The sequence below is a fragment of the Moschus berezovskii genome, chromosome 2 (genome assembly GCF_049115385.1).
Source record: "Moschus berezovskii isolate FMDL1 chromosome 2, NW_MosBer_1.0, whole genome shotgun sequence".
Taxonomy (NCBI): domain Eukaryota; kingdom Metazoa; phylum Chordata; class Mammalia; order Artiodactyla; family Moschidae; genus Moschus; species Moschus berezovskii.
In genome coordinates, this window is record NC_142461.1 from 101,412,205 (window position 1) to 101,424,406 (window position 12,202).

The 12,202-nt window shown below is 49.9% G+C and overlaps 1 protein-coding gene across 10 annotated transcripts in view; it reads left to right on the top strand.

Annotated features, from left to right (window-relative positions):
• Positions 1-12,202, top strand: part of TANC1 (tetratricopeptide repeat, ankyrin repeat and coiled-coil containing 1) — a 252,126-nt gene that overhangs the window by 227,654 nt on the left and 12,270 nt on the right. For all 10 annotated transcript variants that reach the window (XM_055397087.2, XM_055397086.2, XM_055397092.2 and 7 more), the window contains 3 exons: positions 9,364-9,497; positions 10,942-11,065; positions 11,408-11,583. In XM_055397087.2, coding sequence (XP_055253062.2) covers positions 9,364-9,497; positions 10,942-11,065; positions 11,408-11,583 — 434 coding nt within the window. The remainder of the gene's footprint in view (positions 1-9,363; positions 9,498-10,941; positions 11,066-11,407; positions 11,584-12,202) is intronic.

Genomic DNA, 12,202 nt, shown 5'->3' on the forward strand with positions numbered 1-12,202 from the left:
CAGAGTGTTCCCAGCCCTGACTCCTTGGGGTCACGTTGCAGCTCCCTGCTTAGTACTTACTGCTTATAAATTTGATTGTTGATGTTGCTTATCTGATAAAAGCTTATTGTGCTTACATTATGGGTTTCAGGAGGGTAGAACTCTCCAAGTCTCCTGTGCTCTTCTTTCTGTAATCACTGTGTCTGGTCTCACGTTGTCCTGTAGAATTTTCTGTGATGATGGAAATGCTTGCTTTCTGTACGTCCAGCCTGGTAGCCACTAGCCACTGGTCTTTTCTGGTGCTTGATACATAGCTGTTGACTGAGCAGACATGTGGGTTTAAAGAAAACAAAGTTGTGTAACTTTTAGGATCGGTAACACTCACCTTGCAGAATAATTTGGGAGAAATTGTGTTGTTGGAGGGCAGAAGCCAGGAGCCCATTGCTCACTGGGATGCTCATTGTGTCTTCTTGTCTGTCAGAGTGCAGGTCATGCGCTGCTGGACTCCAGGCTGGCTTAGATGCCCTCGATCCAGTCATCTATGTGGCTGGGTGCTGTACTGCATCTTTTGAAACACCTAGCTATTAGCAACTACCCATGGCATGGACATGACTGACAGGTCAAGATGGCCTGTGCCAGCCCCATCTTTGTGTGCATAACATCTCCCTCCCTGCACCGCCAGCCCGACTTCCAACCCGCAATGTGCTGCGCCCTGTGGTCCCCTGGAAATCCTTCTCACTGCTTCCTAGTTGGTTGCAGCAGGCTTGAAGCCCTGGCTTCACACATGGGTAGGACGCCATCCTGCCCGTCAGCCAACTGCTCCCAAGGACTGCCCTTCCCTAAGTTCTGAACTGAGATGCCCCATCAGAGGTAGTTAGATGTCTCACCGAAATGTTTCATGTCAAGTATTCTTTTATGTTGTTCATGCTTTTTTAGTTGGTAAATACTTTCCAAAGAAATTTAATCATTGTAAATACTGTTTTTATTGCTAAAGCTGTTAAGAACACCGTATTTTCCTCAATTTCCAAGAAGGGTTGAATTTTTTCCCCAGTAAATCAAATGGGATTTTTAGCTGCATAACCTTCATTGTCATCATTTGTGGAGGCAGTTTAGTCCAGCATGTATGCCAGTCATGGGTCACTCTTCTCTAATTCTGCGTGGAATTCTGAATGGGACTTGAGTCTCAGCCCAGCCTCTCAGCTGGGTGTGGGATGTTTTCTCCCACACCCAGGGGGAGGGTCCTCACACCTCTTTCCTTATGGGACTAGGAAGCCAGAATATGAGTTGTATTTCATCTTTGCTGTTTTAAAAGTTTCTCTCTTGTCTCCATTCAACGGCTTCAGTTTCCACTCTGGGACTCTGCCTGTCCTTCTGGGTGGTGGCAGGGGGTGAGATGTCCTTCAGCTCTCACTGCAGGGACCATGGACAGTTGAGCTCATCACACCCAAAGCTGCCCCAGAACTCTGTACATGCACATCAGGCAACAGGATGCCTTGTGGTTGATTTAAAAGAACCCTCTATTCTTTCAGATTTTACCTTAGTTTTTTTTTGGAGAGAGTAGGGCTCTTATTTGTTAAGAATTTAAAGGAAATTTGAGACTTCTGGATTGAGTTTGGCCTTCACACCGGTTAGGTACATCTCAAGGCAGAATTCAGGTGAGAGACTAGAAAGAAAAGAACTGATCTCTTGCTTGTTGGGACATGTGGAGAATTTACGTGAAGGAATTTGCTTTGTAGAGACAAGCAAGTGACTTCTGTTGTACTGTTTTTGGAGGTCCCGGGGAGGTCTCATCAGTACTGCTGGGAAATCCTTGTTCAAGCATTCCTTCCTCTGCTAGGGTTTGCTTTAGAAAAGAGCAGTAAGATGGGTGGAAATCCAGATTTCTGTCCATTCTGAACAAGGTAGAAGTTTTGGCTGTCCTAAGCATAAAAGCATGAAAGAGGGGGTAACCCAGGACCTTAGAGAGTGTGAGGGAGGGGATAGCCTAGAAGGGGGGTGATCCACCATTCTGGATGGAGGGGGCAACCCAGGCCCTGGGAAGGGAGGGGAGGGTGGGTAACCCAGAACCCTGGAGAGGGTGGGAGGTGGTAACTCAGGACCCTAAAGGGAGGGAACTGGGAGGGGGGCAACCCAGGACTGTGAGAGGGGAGGGACAAAGCGGGGTAGTGTAGGCTCTGGAGGAGGGGGCAACCCTTTCAGGCCCTGGAAGGAGCTGAAGATGGGCCTGAGGCCACTCGAACAATAGAGGGGGTTGGGGTGAGAAGGAGAGGGACTGGGTGCATACACACCCTGCCCCCTTTCTGCCCGAGAAGACACCCGGGGTTTGCCCCTGACATGGGGACCTGTCCTCTGCTGAGAGGACAGCAGGAATCAACCGACTGTGTGTCTCAGTCCTGCGGGGCAGGTGAGGGGCAAGGAGGGAGCCTGTGGAAGCCCACAGAGGCGTCTCAGGTGCATATGGACGGGTGACTTGACCGCTTGCCAGGACCCTGTGCCCCACCTCCATTGTGCTGTTTCTGCTGTACACAGAGGCCTTTGTTCTAGTGAGTTCCTTCCTTTTGATTAAAAAAACGTGGGCTTCCAACATAAAAACATGCACTCATATGCATTTTGGTAGCTTAGAGCATCTTTACCCACAAACATGGCTGCTTGCTGTTTCGGTCGTTCCCTCCTAACTCTGGACATTCACCTGCTCTCCTGTAGAAAAGTCATCTTGATTGTTTACAATTCTTGTTGAAATGTATTTGGATTCTTTCTGGTTTTGAGCCTGGGCACTAGTGGTAAAGAATCTGCCTGCCAATGCAGGAGGTGTAAGAGACACAGTTTTGATCCCTGGGTCTGGAAGAGGAGGAGGAAATGGCAACCCACTCCAGTATTTATGCCTGGGAAATCCCATGGACAGAGGAGCCTAGTGGGCTACAGACCGTGGCGTCTCAAAGCGTCGGATGCAACTGAGCACGCACACACTTGTGTAGTATGGTTTTGTCAGAAGGTCCCCCTTTTGCATTGATCCCTCATGTGGGGTCCTGCATTTAACTCTGCTCTCCTTGGCTCACGTGTATCCCTTTGAGGAGAGGCGGGAACAGCACAACGTACATGCTTTAAATAATGCGGTGTGTAAGAGGATCTGCCCAAAATGTGAGCATTCTCAGCACACTTTGGAAGTGACAGCTGGTCAGAGCTACAATTTTCTGATAGATTTTTGGCACAAAGTCTGTATGGAACATGATTTATGTCATCCCATATTTTAGGAAATTGTTTTTAAATTGAATTGATGTTATTTATAGCACACATTATCCCTCAAAGGACTTGAAGAGGCGTCTTTGAAATAAAATATATAAGAAAAGGAAAAAAAATGGTCAGAAACAGGACACGAGGAACAGCGTGGATATTTCTGCCGTAAAGTCCTGCATGTCTGCCAGGTTGAGCTACTGTTTTGGCCTTAGGATGCCTTGTGACCAGAGTGAGAAGGGAACGCACTTGTTACAGATTATTCTTACTGTCTGTGGGAGAAAGCTTAACAATTCTTCAAGAGAAGAAAAGTATTTTCTGGTACCCTTGTTCTAGAACAACATTCTTAGTCTGATTGATTGAATATTTTTTAAAAGGAGATTCTTTAGGGGCCAAAGTGCGAGAGTTAAGAACTCAGACTCCAACTGGACTCCCTGGCACCAAATGCTTTCGTGTCTCCCACTAGCCGTGTGACCTTCGATGAGTTGTTTTAACTTCTCTGGGCCATATTTTCCTCATCAATAAGACCAGGATGAGTGGTACTTGCTTCATAGAAGTTAGCTGTGTATTCAATAAATTTGTGAATTTGAAGGCCCATCAAGTGTCTTGTAGGAAACACTTTACAAATATCCGAGTATATTATTAAAATGTCAGAATCTTCTCACTTTCCTCCTGAGAGGAGATGAGCTCAAGGTTCTTCTAACTCTGCCATCTTGTCTGGTAATCTCCCATTGCACTGTTTTCTTATCCTTCTTTGAATGTTCTAAAAACCTGGGTTCCTTAGAATCACAGGGCGCATCATCGGAAGAGACTGTAAGGGACAAAGAAGTTTGGTCACACGTGAAGTCCTGTGGCAGCTGCACATGTTACTTCCTTAAAACAGTTCCTTGCAGCTTGAGGTTCGTGTTTAATCTGGCAGCGTGTTTTCACTGTAGAACGGGTCGCACATCAGGAGTGTCTTGGCTCCTCACATCTGGCTCCTGCCTTGCTTTATAAATAGTTCACTGATACAGTGGGGGAGGCAGCATTTTCATGTGCTGCCTGGTTGCTGCCTGTCGCCTTGTAACGGAGGTTCCCTCTCCTTGACCCCACTGAGGCCTGCAGCTGCAGGCCCTCCTGGGAGACTTGTGCCAAATGCTGAACGATAAGGAAGGGTCAGAACAATGAGGAAAGTGTTCCAAACAGCCACTTGTGCTTCAGGGAGTATCTGGGCAGTACTGGCTTCCCATTCATAAGGTCATCCTCCAGCATGGGCGTCCACCAAGGCTAGGGGTGCCGGAGGCTCCTAGGAGCTGGTCTCCCAGAGCAATGGCATTTTCCAGTCAGAGCAGTCTATTGTGTGTCGTTTCATCCTTTGCATTGTTGAGGGTTCAGGTCTTTGTGGAGATGAAGAATTTATAGCTGTTGGGAAGTTTATTCTTTCCACGGAAGCCTCCCCCTCCTCAGCCAGGAAGGAAATGCCTCACAAAACAAGGCTGTGAGCTTGGGCTTTTTATAAATGCAGTCCGTGGAAGGTGGAGGAGGGGGTGTCCCCTGGCTGTCTGGGAGGGGTCAGGGTGCTACTTCCATTCAGTCAGAGGCCTTTGGGCCCAGCCTGTCTGAGTGGCAGTCCTGCGCGGACCCACAGGGGCAGCAAAGCGAAACACAGGCTGAGTAACGTCTGGGGTAACAACTTCTCCAGAGGCCAGTTATTAGAAGGTGCAGGGGCAGGGGCAGGGCCACTCCCAAAGAGGTTTAAAAAACTGTGAAATCCCAAGTTATTTTTCTGAGCGTCATAGTTTAGGTGGGAGAGCTGAGAGATTCCCAGCATTCCATGGTACCTTTCACCTTTGTTCTCCTCCAGCCGCGGTGCCGTCTTCACTGCCTTTGTCACATCTAATGGTCTCCATCTTGGTCGCAACTCGTTGACATTTATGCGAACCCTGATGCTGACTGCAGTTCATTTTCCATCCATTTTTCTGAGAGATGCGAAAAACCAGTATGTTAGGAAATAAAGTGCACCGGTAAGCACAAGTGCAGAAGCCAAGCTGAGCCTCTTGGCCCCCCTCCGTCACTCTCACGGCCATCTCAGCCGGCAGAAAGTGCTTCTGCGGCTGCAGCTCGGGCCTGGGAGGACGGCCTGGGTCATCAGTGTATGAAGAAAGAGAAAGTCACTGTCCAGAAGCAGGGAACTGCCTGTGTGTGCTCCGACCTGTCACCCTTCTAAGGACAGAAGCATGTCCGTGCCGGGGCGACAGTCCGTTGTTGCAACCCCCAGGCCTGTTAAGCCACACATCCCTGTGTGTGTGAGAGAGAGAGACAGACCTGGCATAAAATGTCATAAACAGCCCTGTTTATGGAATGACTATGTTCCAGGTGAGTTGACAGTTGAGTTTTTGTAAATCACGTCTTTGCCCAGAGAACTTTAGTTCGTAAAAGTTTCCTGCAAATGATCCATTTAAGCAAGAACCATCTCTCCCTGATGTTTTCAGTGAGGGTTTCATATTGCTGAGCGTGAGTCGGGTTTGCTTAAAATGAACATCTGCCACGACAAATCTCCTCATGCTCTGAAGACAGAAGACAGTATTGCCGTGGAAAAATTTTAGTCAGAAAATGATACATGCCTTCATGGAAATTTAGCTACAAAAATGCCATCTTGTTGAGGATTTTGCTAGTAGGAGAAATGATGTTCATTGTGGGTCTTGAGAAGTGCCGTGAGCTCACACTGATATTTAGAGCCCGCACCCTTTTCCTACCAAGTCCTTTTTCTTCCTCCTTCCTCTTTAAAGTCCCTTGGCCAGAAGCCGAGGCCTTGCCACACTGTGGGGTGCTTTCTCCTCCTGTCCTGCTTCCTCCCCCTTCTCTGGCCAGGCCGAGTGCACTGACCCTTGTCAGAGGCTGGTGGTCAGCTTGGAGGACAGCGTTTTTCCAGCAGAATAGCTGGAATTCCTGGGCAGAATTCTGCTGTGGTTTTGTTTGTTTAAGCGTGTGGTCTTCAGTCTCCCTTGTTTCCGAATATGGTATCCTTAAATCCTTATGGCTGCTGGAACTTGAGATGCCCGCCCCCACCCCAGCCTCAGGGCTCATGATGACACCAAAGATTCAATCTGAGTTGAAAAGGGGACAGACAGGTCCCACTGTTTGGGGCGTCATTTGAAAGTGAGAGCCTGGTTAAGAATTTGTGATCCCTGTTAGGCCAACTGTGTGGGACTCCAGCCTGTGCTGAGAGGCATTTTGCCATCTCAAAGGCAGGCTGATCAGCAGAAGTGCAGCCAGTTCGGCTGGAAGGGAAGACAAGGGAATCCTGCCCGGTCTCTGGGCGGCACTCTTCTCCGACTTCAGCTGCTCTAACTTCTGGCTCTTCTGGCGCCTTCTTCAAACACAGGGTCCTATTTTTAGTGCTGGGCTGTCATTTTTGATGTGCTGTTGTTGCCAAAAAAAAAAAAAAAATCAGTGGCAGCTGCAAAAGAAATCTTGGTTTAAAGGCCCCATTTATAATGCAGATGGAACTTGTTTACCAAATAAGAGAGACTGGAATGTCACGGTGGATCACATGGAAGAGCCTTGAGCTAGTTCTTTCCGTGCCCTCCTGCCCACATCTGGCAGCGCGTGTGCCTGCTTTGTGCCACAGTCAGCTCCCTGAGGAGGAGGCTCCCTACTTGCAGGAAGGTCTCCGAGGAGTCGCAGGCCAGGTAGTAGCTCACAGCCTCCGTGCTACAAACCAGCCCCGGGTGTTCAGGTCCATCTGAACCTAAACCAGTATGTACATACCTAAGTAATAAGTGTTAGTCGCTCAGTCGTGCTCAACTCTTTGCGACCCCATGGACTGCCGCCCACCAGGCTCCTCTGTCCATGAGATTTTCCAAGCAAGAATACTGGAGGGTTGCCATTTCTTTCTCCAGGGGATCTTCCCCGACCCAGGGATGGAACCCGGGTCTCTTGCACTGCAGGCAGATTCTTAACCAACTGAGCTACGAGGGAAGCCCATATATATATGTATACCTAAACCAGTATAAATACTAGTCTGTTTACAGTATTTATATACAATTTATTTACAGACTTAGACATGTGATGGGTGGTGATGAGCCTGTTGGTATAACACAGGTAGGAATGGCACTTGGGGTCGAGACCCTTGGTAGCTTCCACTCCATCCATCCATGGTTTGTTCTGGCTTGCCCCATCTTCAGAAGACTGGTAAAGCAGACAGGATTTCTTTGTCCTCCCAGGGAGACTGGGCCCCTATGTCACGTTTATGGCCTTTGCTGTGTGTGGTCCTGGGAGTTAAGCCATGGCCAGCTCAAGACAGTTGGAGTAGGAACGCTGTCTGTCCTGAGGGGTGTCTGGAGAGGACACAAGGAGCCCCCAGTTGCTGAGCCCCCAGTTCTCCACTCCAGCCATCTGGGTGCTGGGCGACTCCTGGGTTCACAGGGGAACTGGGCCCTGCCCTCTTGGAAAGGGGGCGGCTGGGGGCCTGTCCTGCAGCTGCCCAGGAGTGCTCAGTTCCAAACTGTTACCCTTGTGTTCTTTTGTTTTGTTCCTTGGAATCAGTGTTAAATTTGGGAGACTGACCCATTGCACTGCATTTAGCTGTGTAGCATTTATTGTGGTTGCTGTATAGTGTTCACACCATGATCTGTTGATGGGGTTGGTTGTCCACGCCAGCTGGGCTGCTCCTGCTCAGGGCTGTGACGAGTACACATCTCTCTATGCTCCATAGGCACCTCTGCTTCAGGGGCACCTCCAGGCTAAACATCCTGTGCTCCAGGGGCACCTCCGGGCGCACATCTGTACCTGCGTTGCTGGGTGGAAGGATGTGAACTTCTTCAACCAGCAGTGGGTCTTGTTTTTGCAGTTACTTGGACTACTAGTGAGGTTGGGCACTTTTCATGAGTTATTGGCCTTTGGTCTTCACCTTTTGTGAATGGCCTATTTCTGTGTTTTCCCGGTTTTCATACTAAGGCATCTGATTTGTAGGAATGCCAGGAGTTTGTATGGGTGAGGCTGTATTTAAAGAAGAATTGCCCCAGGACTAGAGCTGCAGCGTCAGGCTCAAGCTTCTCCTTCCTTCTCTGCACTGCAGACACCTTTCCTGCCGTGTCTGTCTCCCACCCTCATGCCTTCCTGTCCTCTGAGGAAGAGCGTCGTCCTGGCCGGGGTTGTCCCCCACAACTGCCACTCTCCTTCCCTCTAGACAGCGGTTCGCGTGCCGTAGCCGAAGTCTCCTCTTCTAACCGACCCCTCTTCTACTCATCCCCCACCCCCCATTATGTATCATGACTTGGGAGTGGAGAGGTGCAGCAGCTGCCATGAGGTGGTCCTGAGCATTCCCGCCCTGTATTCTTTCCCTTCACATAGTTCTGCTTTGTCCTTGGCTGCCTCCCTGCAGAGCGTCCCCTGCCAGCGGCAGCCGCCTGCCTCAGGGCCAAAGTGGGCTGTTCACCTGGGCACACAAGTCCCTCCACAGACTGCTCATCCCTTTGTTTGCTTTCTCGACATCCTTAGTCCAGGATCCGGACTTGTTACGGAGATTCTAAGCTCCGTGAAGGCAGGGAGGATGTGATACACTCTCACTGTCTCGGTATTTATTGGTCCCTGTGGACTGAAATGTGTGACTTCAGGGGAAGAAGAGAGGCTGGACAGTAACTGATCTCTGTGTTTATGTTGGCCCATATTGTTGTTGTCTGTTACTGTGAAAAAAGACGACAATAAAACACACGCTTTGTGGCTCCTGGAACTACATTTGGGCTGGGCTTGTAGAGATGGCTCTCATAGATGAAGCTGCCATGATAGAGTGGCTTGGTGGGGTCTGGGGCTCCATTTCCAGGATGGCACAAGCACATGGTGGCCGGGGTTGCTGGCTCTCTGCTGGGATGTCAGCCACACACAGCTTCTCCCAGTGGTCTCATCTCAAGACTGCTTGGGCTTCCTCACAGCGTGGCGTCTGGTTCCAAGGGTGTTCTAAGGAAGCCGCCCTCAGGGCCTGGGCCCACACACTGGTGCAGCATCATTTCTGCTGTATTCTGTTGGTCAGAGGTGTCACAGAGCCCACCCAGATTCAATGGGGGCAGAGTGCGTGGTCCCCTTCCTCTCAGTGGGAGGGGTGTCAGAGGATCCGTGGCCTCCTTTGGCTACCACCATGTGGCCATCATGCTAACAGTCTCCTCCTCCCTGTAGCCCTGACGGCTGCTGCTGGACGAGGCAAGCTGGAGGTCTGTGAGCTGCTGTTGGAGCGTGGAGCTGCTGTGTCTCGGACTAACAGGAGAGGGGTCCCTCCGTTGTTCTGCGCGGCACGCCAGGGGCACTGGCAGGTACCCAGGGGACCCCGGAGGCTTCAGAAACAATGGTTGGGAAAAGTGCCCATCGCCCCTGCTGGACCCTGTCTTTCTCACATTCTTGGCTTCTACTTGTTCTGGGAGTCCTGCAGCATCAGGGCAGATATCTGACTGGCTAGCATAGTCAGCCATGTGGGCTGGTAACCAGGTCAGAGACCCATAACCACTTCCTTTTAACTGAGGAAGGGAGCGGAGCTGGTGAAGCCCATCATGTCATCAGGAGATTTGCTGTAACAGAGTTGTTTTCGTAATAGTATGACCCATTTGTCCAGGGTACTTGGGAGAGGAGTGGTCCTGCTGTACTCCTGGGGAATGGAAGTGTCTCCCTCTGGTCCTGCACTGTGATTCAGGCTGCTTTCTTTTGCTGGGAGTGATGTGCTGCTGCTTGTAGTTAAGGGGTCCCTGAGAGCAGCGGCTTAGTCTTGCATTCCTTCCTTTTGTGAACACTGACCGTGTATCTGCCCTGTGCCTGGCACCAGGTCACACCGCTGCATAAAGACAAAGGGCTCCCGCCACATCCTTTAGGAAGGATTTTCTAGACCCAAGTTGACGTGGAGTCGCGACCCTTCTGACTCCTGCCAGCTCTGTCAGTAGGAGCCTTGAGACTCCCCTCCAGGGTTCCGGCTTTTCTCCTTTCCGGTTCTAGAAGCTTGGTTTGTGCCGTCCGTCCCCTGCTACTCTCACAGCTCCCTGTGGTGGCCCAGCGAATCCTCTCTTCTGGTCTTAGGGTCCCCTAAGTGGTGAGGAAGTTTGGAAACATTTCTTAGTGTGTCCAGAATGAGAAAGCATTAAAACAAATGTGGTCCTGGAGGGGGAGAAGCTGGACCACTGCCCCCTAGGCAGAGCAGTTCCCTCTGGGAGGTTATTGTAGCAGATGCTTGTCTGGTTTTTTTGGTCCCCCTTTCACCATGTACTGTTAAAAGGCGTAACTTTGAGGCAGAGACTCTTGTCCAGGAAGCTTTGGTAAAATCCCCCTGGTGTGAAGGTCCAGCTGTCCCCAGGAGCAGACGGCTGCGGGGAGAGGGGAGGTGTTTCCCCACCAGGAACTCGGCGTCAGTGCCCTGTGGGGCCGTGGCTCACTCCCTTTGGTTCTGCTCAGCTGCTGCACAGTGGCTGTCCTGTCATTGCCTGACTGTGCTCAGGATCCCCTTCTCCTTCAAACTGCTGCCTTGTGTGTGCCTGTTTTATAGATAGACTAATGAATTGGGCACGTTAAAAAGAGCATATATTTGAAAGAAGAGTCTGTTCAAAGAAATAAAATATAAAGAGTTTACAAGCCCCATGGATCACATAACTTAGAGGGGTTTTTGAAAAGAAGAGAGTCCTTTCACTCCTCTTAGAGGTAGAACAGCCAGCCCGAGCAGAGAGCCTGTGATTTCAGATGCAGTGGCAAGTGTGTGATCCTGGCTGTTTCTTTCAGATTGTTAGGTTGCTGTTGGACCACGGCTGTGACGTGAACCTCAGTGACAAGCAGGGCCGGACGCCCCTCATGGTGGCTGCTTGCGAAGGGCACCTGAGCACCGTGCAATTTCTGCTTTCAAAAGGTAGCGGCACTGTGCCGCTGTGAGGGCTTCTCTTGGGTGGACAAAGAAAAGAACTTTGGCAGACCCATTTAGTACTTTCTGATTCACTTTTTATTTTTAATCTGTTTATTAAGTCTTTTTGTTACGGATGTTTTCTGCCTTGCACACAAGTAGAGGGTTTAGGGGTGCGTCCTATGTACCTATTGCTCAGCTACAGCAGGGACGATCGTTTCACCTGGTCAGCTACAGATTTCACCAGCCTGGTGGCCACATTCTGCAAGCCAGGCCCCTGCGGATGCAGAAGGGTTTTGCTCAGGTCTGGCCTTTCCAAAGTCACATTTATTGAATGGGCTTCTTTTTCAGGTGCTGCCCTTTCTTCTCTGGACAAGGAGGGTCTGTCGGCATTAAGCTGGGCATGTCTGAAAGGTCACAGGGCTGTTGTCCAGTTCCTAGTGGAGGAGGGAGCCGAGATCGACCAGACGGACAAGAACGGCCGCAGCCCCCTGGACCTGGCCGCCTTCTACGGCGACGCAGAGACCGTAGGTACCGCGGTGGCCATGCTCCCCACCTGTGCCAGGCGGGCCAGGCCGCCTGCTGATCTGGGATCTGAGCCACCTCCAAGTGTGTGTGATGCTGCCCCAGTGTGGCCGGGGTGTACGCATGTGCTGTGGGGTGGCTTTCATTTTCTGCTAGTTCTGTGGCATGCGGTTTGTTTCAGAACTGGAGTAAAGATTTTGATAGAGTCTTAAAAACTTAAGATTCCATGATGACAAACTGCACACACATACATGGATGCAACACACATCCGTGAGTATGTGTACGCACGTGCATATGTAGTTTTATTTTCTTATAATTTTCATAGAAATAGAATTCCTGTATAGTTCATTTAAAATCACTTTTATATATGTGAGAAATTACTGGTCAAATAATTAGTTGGTTTGCTTTTAAATCAATGCAGCTTTGTCTTGAAAGAATGTAAGATGCTTTGGGCACTGTCTTTATCTCTTTGTCAAACGCCTGAGTCCCTAACTGAGGAATGAAGGGATAAAACCTTAATAAACAAAGAACCACAAAATGTCTTTCAAGGAAAAAACCACATCTTTGTCAGTCTCTACGTCCTATGCACCAAGCAGGTGTTGGAGGAATGTTCAGCTCTTT